At 37.5% G+C, this 14,008-nt stretch overlaps 2 protein-coding genes across 6 annotated transcripts in view; one reads left to right on the top strand and one right to left on the bottom strand.

Annotated features, from left to right (window-relative positions):
• Nucleotides 1-1,239: 1,239 nt before the first annotated feature.
• LOC129737767 (transcription factor IIIB 90 kDa subunit) overlaps nucleotides 1,240-14,008 on the top strand; it is a 67,542-nt gene continuing 54,773 nt past the window's right edge. For both annotated transcript variants that reach the window (XM_055728933.1, XM_055728938.1), the window contains exons 1-2: nucleotides 1,240-1,796; nucleotides 1,862-1,966. In XM_055728933.1, coding sequence (XP_055584908.1) covers nucleotides 1,358-1,796; nucleotides 1,862-1,966 — 544 coding nt within the window. In that variant the 5' untranslated portion in view covers nucleotides 1,240-1,357. The remainder of the gene's footprint in view (nucleotides 1,797-1,861; nucleotides 1,967-14,008) is intronic.
• LOC129737734 (BTB/POZ domain-containing protein 6-B-like) overlaps nucleotides 3,833-14,008 on the bottom strand; it is a 46,444-nt gene continuing 36,268 nt past the window's right edge. For all 4 annotated transcript variants that reach the window (XM_055728893.1, XM_055728907.1, XM_055728900.1 and 1 more), the window contains 4 exons: nucleotides 9,643-10,101; nucleotides 9,150-9,297; nucleotides 8,798-9,014; nucleotides 3,833-7,157 (listed from right to left, as the gene is read on the bottom strand). In XM_055728893.1, coding sequence (XP_055584868.1) covers nucleotides 6,084-7,157; nucleotides 8,798-9,014; nucleotides 9,150-9,297; nucleotides 9,643-10,101 — 1,898 coding nt within the window. In that variant the 3' untranslated portion in view covers nucleotides 3,833-6,083. The remainder of the gene's footprint in view (nucleotides 7,158-8,797; nucleotides 9,015-9,149; nucleotides 9,298-9,642; nucleotides 10,102-14,008) is intronic.

Here is a 14,008-nt window from a genome sequence, read left to right on the forward strand (position 1 = left end):
GTTTCGTGATTAATAAATCTTAAGATGCCAGAATACCACAAATTGCGTTAAGTGATTTGGAACACTTTTCAAAAAAATTCCATTGTGACTGGAACACATAGCTTCTAACTTCAGCTTTCTCGAGCAGTAAATGAACTTGTGAAGTGTGAACTGCCTTACAGCCATGTGTGTTTCAAAAAAAAATCTTCGACATTGAATAACTCTAAAATAAATGATTGTAGCTGAATATTGTCTAAGAAACATATTTGAGTCATGTCATGCATTTTGAAAATTAAAATAGTAATGTAGAAAAATTTGGGTAAAAACAATTATAGTAGGAGTTAAATTCATTTGAAGTTCAAAAAATGTCATTTGGCCCCTTCCGGTACATTTAGTGTTATAGGATTGCTTGAGAGTAGATAATTTGAAAAACAACTAAAAGTCATCCATCATATTCTACCTACTCTTCATAACTGTCGGTTATATAGGTATATCGGGGAAACTGAATTTGATTTCCTTCGTAATTCGAATAATTTTAAAATAAAATTTCAACTGTGATGAAATATTTTTTTATAGAAAATTGAAATTAATTGCGAAATCAAGTAGGAAGGTATATCAAGTACAAACTGCCAACAAGCAGTGTTTTTTAACAATTATTGAACTAGAAGTTTCTTCAAATTGTCCACTAGGACAAAACGGGGGGGGGTAGGCTTTAATTAAATGTCCATGCTTGCCAACGGATGGAGGGAGAGGGTTAATTTTTTTTTGTCCTCGTGGTATTTGAACGGCCCTTTAGAGGTATTTGAATTTATTTTCGCAAACAGATATTTTTTTCAGTGATTTCGTAATTAATTCAGTTTAAGGCTGATTTTCAAATTCAGTAAATTTAACTTATATAAAATTGGAATCAGATTTAAATTAGCACATTATTTTTTTTTAGAAATTTTGATACAAAAAAAATTTTAAATAGTATCACGGCGTTTCCGTAAATTATTTTTTTCTGGGTGATGCATCATTCGAATTTTTTTTTTGGTAGAAGATGTGAAATCATTTTCCAATGCTTTTGCATACGTTTGTTATAATTTACGAACGGCAGCAACGATAAAATCCATAAAATCAATTCGATAGAAAAAAAAATCAATTTACGATCGTTAATTTATTTCATTTTAATATTTCAAATTTTGAAGAAAATGGCATCCCTAATCTGCACTGTCTTTTCCCTCAACCGAAAGTTTTGCTTTCTGTTTGTTTTGATGCATTTTTCTCGCTGCGGTGCGCAAAACAAAACTCGCGTTGCACAAAAATAGTCGGTAATCCGGATTCGTTTCGGCATTTTATTCGGTTCCAAGACGCGTAATCAAGTGCTAGTCGGGTGAAAATGTCCTCCGGGCGAAAGTGTAACAATTGCGGGAGTGCCGATATCGAGGTGGACAACGCCCGCGGCGATGCCGTCTGTACCAATTGCGGTTCGGTGCTGGAAGACAATATTATCGTTTCGGAGGTTCAATTTGAAGAAAATGCTCACGGGGCGTCGAGTGCGGTGGGTCAGTTTGTGGCGTCCGATTCCAAGGGTGGGGCAACGGCCTACGGAAAGTTCCACGTGGGAACCGGAACTGAATCGCGGGAAGTGACGCTTCGAAAGGCGCGGCAGGGTATAACGCACCTGTGCCACCAACTGCATCTCAATAACCACTGTATCGAGACGGCGTGCAACTTCTTCAAGATGGCCCTAATCCGGCATCTGACCCGGGGTCGCCGGAACACTCACATCTATGCGGCCTGCGTGTACATCACGTGCCGTACCGAGGGAACTTCGCGTAAGATTTGTTTGATTAGAGTTTTAATGTTTGAGCGACTATTTAATTTTTTTTCTACTTTGCAGATCTTTTAATCGACATCAGTGATGTTCTGCAAATTTGCTGCTACGAGCTTGGCAGAACTTACTTGAAATTGTCGCAGGCCCTCTGTATCAACATTCCCTCGATAGGTGAGTTCACATAATATGTTTTAAAAAAACTTCTGGGGGTTCTGATAGTAAAATTTTTTATAATTGATTTATTGAACCTTTCAATAGCCATTTAGAATGCGCTAGAAAAAGTTATAAGCCGTCAGACTTCCAATATTGACACTCTAGAAGAGCTGAGCGACCAACCAGATTCATTATGAAACCTCCCTCATTTCCAAAATATGGTCGGACACATCGATTTGTTTTACTTTACATATCCATCGGAAAATGACCGGATGTTCGGTTGAAATACTTATTCAATTATTTTGCTTACATTAAGCAAAAAATTACCGAACGTTCGGTAATAAAAACAAAAAATTGATAACTTTTTACAGTTTGTTCGGTAAACATTGCGGTATATCGGTAAGATCTCATGCCAAATTTGGGCCAGATCGGATCACGGGATTCAAGACATTTTGTTCGGGAGAAACATGAAAAAATGGTATGGTCTTGGGATGAAATATTTGTCATAATTTGAGCTTTAAAAAAAACTTTATTCAAAAGAAATCGACCTAAGGGAACTAAACTTATTGATGAAAAACCGGTTTTTCATGTTTCTCCCGAACAAAATGTCTTAAAATCCCATACAAACTTAAGGCTCGTTAGTGACCCCTTCCTGTGATCCCATCTGGCCCAAATTTGGCATGAGATTTTGTAATAGGCGTAGGATTAATAATAATTGTTGAGCTAGGTATATTTATTTTCAATATTTATAAAATATCAGATTTGTCAAAATTTTCAAATGATTTAGGGTATTTTACAACCTATCTAAAAGAAATGTTAAAAAAGCTACACAATCATCATAGAAGTATTTTATTTCAACTCTTAAAACCTCACCGATAAAGCCGCAAAATAACGGGGATTTGTCTTCCTAAAAATATACAATAGTATAAACATCTACCTGCTATCGTACCTTCACCGCCATCCGTGTCACCAAATATTCTCAGATCGAAGAAGATCGTCTTCTTCAATCTGGTCGTCTGGAGAGGAATCATTGTGTCTTTTTCTTGGAGATCCTCTTTGGCAAGCACCTGTAAACTATATGGATTAACCGTTTCTTTTGCTTCTTATTGGTAGTAGTGTTCGATTGTTCAATAGTACTCTGCAAGTGGAAGATAGAATTTTATGGTTTAGCAGTTTTCACTGCTTTGTAGTATCTATTCAAGTAGTCTTAGTCAAGGTTGTCGAAAAAAGCTGAGCTTGAGAGCTCGAAAGTTCTCAAGTTCTGTGATTGAAACCTAAAATTCTGTGACGCTATTACTATAAAGTTAATCGGGAAATCATGTGAAACATCAACAAAATTATAACTTCTTACAGTTTTAAAAGACAAAAATCAATTTACATAAACTTGCTTTCATATTTTCATGAATTGAAGTCAGAAATAAAAAGTCGAAAGGGACATAAAAGTTTATAATTTATGGAAATCAGTACAAAATATAGATAATCTATGAACTATGTGATATTTTTTCAAAAATTCTGTGATCTGTGACAAAGATTCTGTAACGGAAATTTGCTCAAAATTCTGTGATAATACAGATTTTTCTGTGATTTCGGCAACCTTGGTCGTAAATAGGTTTCTGAGAGACCCATTTGTATGTCAAATGAAACCATCATTTAATAATACATAAAAGCAGAAAATTTTCTCTTTCGCTTGTGGTATACTATTGAAAAAGCGCCACAATCACAAGAATGACTGCTTTTTTTTCTTCTTTTTCTGAAGAAAATTTAACCATAACAATGGCTTATTCATCCCAATAATGGAATAAAATTTTTGGATCAAAAGTACATTTTAGGACGCTTGATAATAGGTTCCCTCTGTTTCGGATCAACAAAATTTACTACGCGAAATCTACAATAGCATTTTATTCAGTACTTTTGTTGTTCTACAATATATAATTTTTGTATTTCTTGTTTGGAACATTACAAATAGGAGATGCAAACAATCATCCACCAAGTGTTGAGTGTGTGTTTTTTTATGTGGGTTTAATTCTCGACTACAATAGATGTCATCAGATACATTTTATGAACATTTCACTTTTGTCCACTTCACAAATTGACAATTAAAAACAAAATCTAAAACAATTGCTTAAACATTTCTGTTTGAAAATCATTTTTGACTAAGATTTAAAAAAAAATGAACATTCAATAACAATTATTGATAGCAAAAAAAATAGTTTTTTCTGTTCCAATTTTTTTCAGAGAAAGAAAAGACCAGCAAAGAACACTTACTAGAACATCCAAAATTATTGTAGTAGTACCGGGCTTTGTTAAGGCTGCCTTTGTTTTTGTAACTTGTGTTCTTTCTTATGTGTACTTTCGGATTTTTTCATTTTTTTTTTTCATTCGGAAAACAGAAATCGTCCTGCTACTAAGTTGTTTTTTCATAATTTTATTTGTGTCATTTCAATATAAATAGTTTCTGCTACTTTCAATATATTTAATAGGATTTTATGTATGCATTTTTAACTTATTTTTAGTTTGAAAAGTTTCTCAAGATCAAAATAGATTTGAAGAGATATTTGTTTGTTAGTATAAGTTATATTTTCCCTTCACGATTTCCGGTTGATTCTTTTGAACAATCATGTCAGTCAAAAACCTTGGTATTTTCTGTTGGTTCCTTTCTGTTTTGTCAGGGTGTGAGGCATATCATTATTCCTTTTCTGTGTTATTGCTGCAACTGCAGCCGAAACCTTTTTCAAGTGTGTTTACTTTTGCTGACTCTCTGCGTTTGCTTAGCATCTGGGTAGTGTTAGTTCGTTTATGTTAAATTTTCATCATTGAATTCATTTGTTTCAAATACTTTTTTTTCAACTGTGAACATGATCAACTGTATCTTATTTTACATTTCTGGTGACTATAGTATTTGTGATTTGATAACATGGTTTTTCTAGAGTTTTAAACAAAATGTTTATAAAAAACGAATAGTTGATAGCAACACATTTCAACCATGTACGAAACGAACTTATGTATTATCCACTTTTAAAGAAGAATGACAGCTTGCTGTTAAATTCTTTGAAACAAATTATTATCTTACTTAAAATTCTCGTCCTCTTAGTGACTAGTGATAAATCAGTGTTTTGTTTCTTCTAAAATATCAATAAAATAAATTGAACTTAACATTCAAATAAGTCTCAGGTCCTTATAAATAAATGATTCGTCATAGGTAATTAAATTTGTTAGAAATCGCACTTATTCGGTATGCCTTTTTGTTGGATGTTTGGATCAATCAAAATTATGCAAACAAATTCGTCGTACTCATCGGAAACGTGCATCAAATTACATTCTGAAACAATAAAATGCTTAGACTTAAGCTTAAATTTTTTCTTTCGAGTTCTTAGAGATGCTTAGGTATGGGACTCGAATTGTTAAAACTGAATAAAAGCTGGATTTTAAAGTTTGTTTATTCATAATTTGATGAAGCTTTCATTTATTCAAATCTGTAACACCAGATTCTCAGCAATTATTTGTGCTTGTTTGGGCAAATTTTTAGAAAATGCAAAATGTTTAGGGATTGTTAGAATTTTCTGAATTTCCAAATTCGTAACACCTCCAGAATTTTGAAGCATTTTTGTGTTACACTCCTGTACAAGTTATTGATAGATTTTTTTTCGGAAATATGGATGAATCATCCGAATGGATGAAAATTCCAGAAATAAAAAAATAGAGTAACCACTTGATAAACAATGGGTATTCTGTAGTATTGGTTTTATTTAGATTTGTCTGACAAGATGAATACCCGAGTTCGTTCACGCCAATCGGAATATCCTTCAACTCGTTTGATTTATATTGTAATCTTTTTTCTCTACGTTTTTTTAAGTTTCTTAAACTTCCCTATTGGCTAATAGATATACAAGTTGAAATTTCTACGTGCACAAATGCTGCTTTTACATGCTGCTAAATTTCAAATTTTTAATTTCATCACTCCAAAAAATGAGCGATATTCGTTTTCGGTTCATGATCAGTTTTGGTTTCCACAAATTGAGGGGAGCGTGTCGCGTTCCTAGAACTTTCCCGGCATCGACACGCTCTGCCATTGGAAATCTCAGTAATATTCCGAGCTTCGAGCAGGAAATTTTTTCCTCTCGAATTTAATTAAACTTCAGTCACTTTCACTGTTGACCAGGGCCAGTGCTCCCAGCCCGTTGCTGCCGTTGTTGTTCAGCACGTTGGGTCCATTATCAGCGTAGACACTGTTCATGGTTCCTCCTCCATTGCAGGAGTTCTTGGCCCCGGAAGATCCACCGCGTCCAGTTCCGCTTGGTTTGTTGTTGTTCAATGAATTGTTGCTGCTGCTACCGGAAATTGCCCCGGTTCCATGCGGGGCCCCGCTAGATCCATTTCCACTGCTGGTTCCCATCGGTCCGTAGAAGATTAGTTCCGGTATCTGTCCACCCTGGACTCCGGTTCCGTTGGTACTTTCAGACGAACACTGGAACTGGAAGGTTACCGTTCCAACACTAACTTCACTCATTCCCTCTTGACCGAAAAAGCTTAGCTCGGTTCCGTCCAGCACAACCGAGGCCGTGTAGAAGCACTCCGGTTCGATCTGGATCGGAGTTTCGAAGAACACGTGGAACGTATTGCTGGATCCGTCCGAGAAAAACTTGGTATTGTTCTCAGCCAGAACCCGGCCTAATCGCTTCAACTCAATCTTGACATCGTAATCGGCTGCCCCCGTCGAAGATCCGTACAACCCGAAACCGACGATAAAGATCCGTTTGTCTACCGAGAACTGGATCGAATCGCATCGGCCCCGGTAGCGCCATTGATTGCTACGATAGGCACAGGATGCGAATCGATGACACAGCTGAGTCTTCAGGCCAGCCCTTGCCTTCACCGGAAACGTCAGCTTCGGTTTGTTCTTGGCGGTAAAGTTGAGAAAAATATCGATCGTTTCCTGGTTCGTGAGAATTCCAAGTTGGGCCACCCGGTTGGCATATTCTTCCAATGACATCGTCGGAATCCGGATCAGATATAGAGCCCCACCCAGAACCTGTCTCAAGTTCCCTGAGGTTGGTTCGATGTCGATCTTGGTACAGGCCGAGTGGGCCCAACTGAGGGCCGCCTCAAAGAGATGAATTTCCTTACAGTTCAGCGTCTCCCGGGCCAGAATGGTCTCGAACGTCTTCAGATCGATATCGACGAAGCCCTCGGACTTGATGGCCATCTCCGCCTGACGATGGGAACAGGAACAGATTCAGCGAAGGAAATTCAAGAAAAAAAGAAACAGAACAACACCAAGAAAACATTAGGGAAAATGTCAACAATCTATCAAGTAAAACTACCGAATTTAGTTGTCGAAAGCCATTCTTTATATCTAATTTTTTCGATTGTTTGGTACATAAATGTATTTCTGCTGGTATAATGAAGTTCCTAGCCCTACTTTTACTGGCCGAGGACCGGTAATATTATTTTTTCGGTAAGCGACGTTGCCTAGCCTGATATTCTGTTCACAACACTTATTCAATTTTGAAATCGTTCGCAATCTTCTTCCGAAAAAGCAACTTAAACTGATCTTATTATGGAAATATTGAACATAGTCGCAAACTAATATATTGCAAATGAGTTGGTTATGTCTTTCAATTTTTTTTGTTAAGCTTATCGACTTAGAGACTGAGATTATTCTTGAAATTTTAGGAATTGAATAAATTATCGAGACCTTTTTAGAAATAATTTTAAAAAAACTCGAGAATGCCAAAACAGACAAGATTAAGATTATTGATGAATTTTTCAAAAGTTGTGAAATTTTGAAAAAAAAATCAACAACCAAAGACCGACCAATTGTTAAATATATCACAAAAGTTAAAAATGTGAAATTTTTAAAAATGGTAAAAAATCAAAACTTTTTTTTACACCAATCAAAATTAATTCTTGAAATTCTGCACATGCTTTGCCAATTGAAATCTTTTTGAAAAACAATTTACTTTTTCACACAAAAAAATGTAAACCTTCAACAAAATCAGATTTAAAAGGTGCTCTGAGTGTAAGAGAAAACTTTTTTGTGAACGTTACTTAAAATTAGTATTTTTTTAACCAATTCAGAACGATCATACAACTACACGGAAATCTACACATCCCTAGCACGATTACCATTTCAAGTTTCAATATTTTGGGTCATTCCATAAAACATTATATTATACCGTTTAAGTAGTTTTAAGAACATCGATAATGCCACACCGATGGCCGAGAGTATAATTCCGTATTTTGTCTAAGCTATGCTTCGAGTCCTTCGAAAGTGCGTGATTAAAAGCTATCTAGTTTCCTATACAGTTGCAACACTAACTAACATCCACCAATGGAAATCATCCGAATCGTTCGAACTTTGTGACAACTAACTAATAAAGTTACTGACGTGAAAATCTTTGTTTGGTAGTACACAAGCAGAAGTGAACATTTCGTTCAACGATGTTCTATGTTCCCAATAATTAAATCATTCAACCCTATCTGTTTCCGCTCAGTTTTAAAAAGTTCTAACGGTCGATGTCTAATTTTGTACATCTAAACGGAAGTTACCGTTCCGTTGACTGGACCAGCAGATATCACACTCATGGAGCTACTACTCGATATGGACGACATATCGGTGGGGCTGCTACAGCTTGACTCACTGCTCGACGGATGGGCAGTTTGCGAACTATCTACACAATTTCCTAACGTAGCTTGCAACCTCATACGGTCCGACAAGGTTTGTGCACTATTCTGACTACTATTACTACTACTAGGTTTAGAACCACTATCACTGGCACCACAGCAGGTGCTCCCTGGAGCGGGTACCGCTTTTTGCTGTTGTTGTTGTTGTTGATGGTTAGGACATACCTGGGCATCGATGACCTCCCAGCAGCGCTGCATCAGTTCCGGTTCCTCGAAGAGGCGCGACTGGCTCAACAGCAGACAGGCGTTTTTTGCCGTCAGGCTCGTCTCCAGATAGTTGACGCAGGCCCGGGCCAGGTGCGGCACGATGTACTTCTTGGCCACGTACAGCGTCGCCAGCACATTGTCCGCCTCCAGGTGGATCTCATCACAGTAAAGGTATCTGTCGGTGAAATGGAATTGATTTAGTTTGGCTCTACTTTTGGGTTTACGAATTTATGTGATAGAAATCTAGAACTAAGTTTAACTTCGATCGGGGGTGAAATAATTTAACCTTTTCTAGGAAGAGGGAACTCACTTCAGCATGGTTAAAAATGCGGTCGGCTCCACATCGGGCACCTTGATCTCTTCCTTGTCCTCGGCAAGGCCCCCGTAGAACATGGCGTAGAATACGGAACTCCCGGTAGCTAGTACGTACTTGTGAGCCGGTATGGTTTGCACTTGTTCTGTTGGTATGCGAGAGAAAAGGCAAAAGAGAGCGCGTGTTGGTTGGTAAACATATGCATATCAATCAAACGAGCATTTTAGTTATGATGGTTGAGGGGTTGGGAGCGATGAAACAGCATAGAGAGTATGCTATGTATGTTTATTGAATTGAAAACATTATGTAACCACGTGTATGAGCATCTTTGAGTGCACGCTGTTTTTTTTATGCATCGCTTGTCTGGGTTGCAAAAACTACACAGTGTGAATTAAGGTTTATAATGAAGATGCAGTTTGGAGTAAACAGGGCGTAGTCACAGCCAAGATTGATTGGGTACTTGTTAGCAAATGGGGTATGGGGTACTTACCATCGATTCCGACGATGAAGCGGATGTCCGCCATCAGGTCGTTGTTGAACATGGCTGCATTCCGCTCCCGGACGGTGCTCTTGGTGGCCTGCCAGTTTGGATCACCGGTATCGGCAGCTGTGGTGCAGGCAATGACGCTGCTAGAATTGCTGCTCGAGGAAGACGCCGCAATTCCGGTCGCCGTCGTTGTTGTCGTCGTCGACGATGGCAAACAGAATGATGTCGAGCTGAGGGCCCCCGGCGAAGTGATGGTCGGAGACGATGGCGCACTGCAGGGTTGAGTCACTTGCATATTCTCCACCACGATGGCGGCTGCTCCTCCACTTGGTCCAGCTCCTCCGCGACCTACTCCATTCTGCTGCTGCTGTTGTTGGGACGGCTGCTGCTGAGCACCGCCACTGTTGTTGTTGGCTGCGGAACTGTTCTGATGAAACGGGGCCAGCACGTTGAACATTTCAACTGCAATTCATACAAACAAACACATACGCGACGGCGTTATTGGACAAAGTACACACAGTGTGTCGCTATAAGCATTTGTATATACACGAGAAAACTCATTAGTGCTCCCCAACTTTTGAGCCAAGAACAAGTTAGCCGAAGGGCAGAGGAATGACCCCCAGCAGATGCAAAAGAGCAGGAAAAAACAATACCGGAACGGCGACGACGGTACAGCGTGAGAAAATGCGACTGAAAAGATCGTGACGGCTTGGCGTCTAGCTAGTGAACAGACGTCAATTTTGGGAGCTGCAGCATGTTTAATCCAAACCCCCCTCACGTTCTATTAATATACATTGCATCGCGTCGTTCTCGTATAACTGCGAGTGCGAGAAGCTACATACATATATCGTGTTGATGCTCCCCATCCAACCCCTCGTTCGAGGTGGAGCAAAAAAAAACGCCAAAAACACAGAAACCTCTCCCAAAATGAGAGCATTTCCATGCCTTCAATCGAGAGTCAGCGACAGGAAAATCAATCAAACATTGTGTAGTTTTACCCGTACCTAGGTATTTTGTAATATTTTGGATTTCTTAATTAAAGGATCGTTTTTTCTATGTTTACATATCACGACTTTAGTACAGTTCCCCCACAATCATTAGTCACTTAACGTAACCTTTTATCACAAAATGCTCGTTTATTCGGGTGTTAGTTGACCGAATATCAAGCTTTGCATGAATTTCAGTCATTCAATATTTTCACTTTTAATTCAAATATGTTTTTGTTTTCAATGTTGTTCAAAAAAAAAAAAAAAAAAAAAATAGCGAAACAATTAACGTTTTTTAAAACCACAATTATGGGTCAAAATTGAAGCCCGTAACAATTATTAGTCAAATTGCTCACAATTATTAGCCACATAGAAGCCCATGGCAACACCCGAATATCAACATAGAAATCAACAAGTTTCTAACAAACATTTTGGGGCATTCTTGCAAAAAATTTTGGGGCACTAATATGCAAAACCATCACCCAAATTCGGCAGCGCTTCCATCGCCTATGGGTATTTGGGTTGAGCTAGCAACCGAGAAATGTTTTAATTTGCAAGCAAAAAAGTGACCCATGATTGTGTGGAATTTGGTGGATTCTGTAACAATTATGGGTCACTTTTATTTTGCCCAATTTGATTGTATGTTCGCGTTTTATTCGCTCAATTTTATTTAGAAAATGTAAACTTGTCCTTTGTGCTTATATGAGACCAATTCATTAGGTTGGAATCTTTAAAATAGCCGCATAAGGGGCTTAACGGTTTAAGATGTCAACCTTATAACATTAGAATTTTATGCAATAGTTCGACAGCTTATAGATCACGTATGATAAAAACTTTTTAAACATCAATTTAACTGTTATCAAGCGCACACATAATACGTTTAATGCATTTTGATGATATTATCGATAAACTAAAAATAATTGTATGAAATAATTTCTTTCAGTTTAGTAGATATCAGCAGTTCATATGATCTGTGACTAATAATCGGTGACAAATAATTGAGCTAGCAAAATAAAACATTTCTCGGTTGCTAGCTCAACCCAAATGCCCATTGAATGTATTCTAGCAAAGAATGCCCCAAAATGTTTGTTAGAAACTTGTTGATTTCTATGTTGATATTCGGGTGTTGCCATGGGCTTCTATGTGGCTAATAATTGTGAGCATTATTATGACTTTCAGTTTAGTAGATATCAGCAGTTCATATGATCGGTGACTAATAATTGTGTGTGACCCATGATTGTGGGGGGACTGTATATCTTTTATATTGAAGTTTTTTTAAGTGTTAACAACACTAAGCATATGCATTTTTCTTTTGTTATGGAATGTACTGTCGAAAATGGATAAGCAAGAGTCCAGGGGACCGAACTTTTTTTCTCGCTTAAAAAAGCTTCCCATCTATCCTGGTTCACTTTTGTAGAGGTTCTGGACAAATCCTTTTTCCTTGTAGAGATTGTCTTAAATCCATTCAAAAGACCTTCTTTAGAAGTAATTGAACATATTTTGACTAGAAGGAAAATGTAAGAACATAATAAAGTGATAATAATTCCTTAAGTATATTATAAAAGTCAAATGTTCTTACAAAATTCGAACGGATTTAATAGTCTTTTCTGCTTAAAAACGCTTCAAATATGCAAAATGCATCATAGACTGGCCCAAATGTGTATGGGATGATATTTACAACATTTTTTTCAACGCGGCACCCCCTAGATTGGTGCATTTAGGTGAAAAAATGACTTTCTGGAAGTTTCAGTGAATTTGGCATGGAGATTTTCGGCAAAATGTATGAAAAATCGACATACTTTCACTCTTTGTATTCTGAAATATGTTTCCAGTATGCTAGAAAGCTCAGACTTTCAAGAATTGTAGTTCAGACAATGACAAACAAGTTTGCAGAAGATTGTCACGCGATACGAGTTGACTGTGATGAGTTATTTGCAATTGAATGTGTGATTTTTTTTCACATTAAATGCGATGAAATTTTCATCGATATACCTATCGGACCTATCGGATCAGTACTAATTTGATCGCATTGTCACACAATGAGAATAACAGATAGAAAGCTTGTGTCCTCGGCAAAGTTGTAGCTTATTTAATAACAAATATCTTTGCAAAAATTTGGAAGACAGCATTGAAAAACTATGAACGGAGCGTTGTTTTGAGATTAGACAATGCGATCAAGTTAGTGCGATTATTAGCCCATACATCGTTCACGATATATCAAAGAAATGCGTGAAAATCACACATTCAATTGCGAATAACTCACCACAATGAACTCATATCGCGTCACAATCTTCTACAAACTTGTTTGTCATTGTTTGAACTACAATTCCTGAAATTCTGAGCTTTCTAGCATACTGGAAACATATTTTAGAACACAAAGAGTGAAAGTATGACGATTTTTCAAACATTTTGCCGAAAATCTCCATACAAATTTCAAGTCCTTTGCGCCAGCTCGTGATTCTGCCAAATGACCTGAAAACTCCAGAAAGTCATTTTTCCACCTAAAGGCACAAACCTAGGGGGTGCCGCGTAAAGTATAATGTTTTTTTTTGTGTTATGGGCCAGTCTAATGCATAACTTCTAATTTTTTCTCAGCAAATTTAGAGCAAGCTTAAAATTGACTTGTCGTTTTCATACTTGTTCATTGTTCAATTGTTTTTTTTAGAAGAAGAAAAATTATGAAACAATGCAACTGAAAAACAGTGTGTAAATGGTTCAGATTCTCGGTGCTCCTAGGGTTGTAAAAGAGAAACTGGCTAGAATCATATTAACCGCTGTTAAATCATGAGTATCTAAGTGTACAACACCAGTGTTTTGGTACCACGACACGTAGTTTGCCTTGATATCATGTTGTCAGTTTGGCACCAAAACCTAAGTTCATCTCTAGGATGGTATGGTCAAGAAAAAACAACTATCGCTTATAGAGGTTTTGTACTAGAAAAATCCCGGGACCTGACGAGTCTCTCACTTATAGAGGTTTCTTGATTATCAAGGTTTGACTGTATTGTACATTATGAAATTGTCGGACTATGAGGAATCAAGCTTTATTATAAAACAAATTTATGTATTTTAACCGGGTATCGATTTTTCTACGAAATTTAGGGTCCTCAAACTCAGCGTATTCCCTTTTATGTATGAATGAAAGGTTTTTTGGGTGCTGTTCTGTTATACTGAGGCGACATGCAGCGTGTTGATTTGCGTCCTGTTCACGCGACATAACTGCTCTCATGGGAAAAATGCAGACCTGACATACTAAGCGCTTTGGAAAGCGCGACAAAGCTGATGCCAGGGTGTTTTGTAACGCGACAAGTAGGAAAACCAATGAGAAAATTGTTTTTTTCTCGGTTTGAAGCAGTGATTTCGGGTTTTAAGCACAATAGTTC

This window comes from Uranotaenia lowii, chromosome 1, assembly GCF_029784155.1.
Source record: "Uranotaenia lowii strain MFRU-FL chromosome 1, ASM2978415v1, whole genome shotgun sequence".
Classification (NCBI taxonomy): Eukaryota; Metazoa; Arthropoda; class Insecta; order Diptera; family Culicidae; genus Uranotaenia; species Uranotaenia lowii.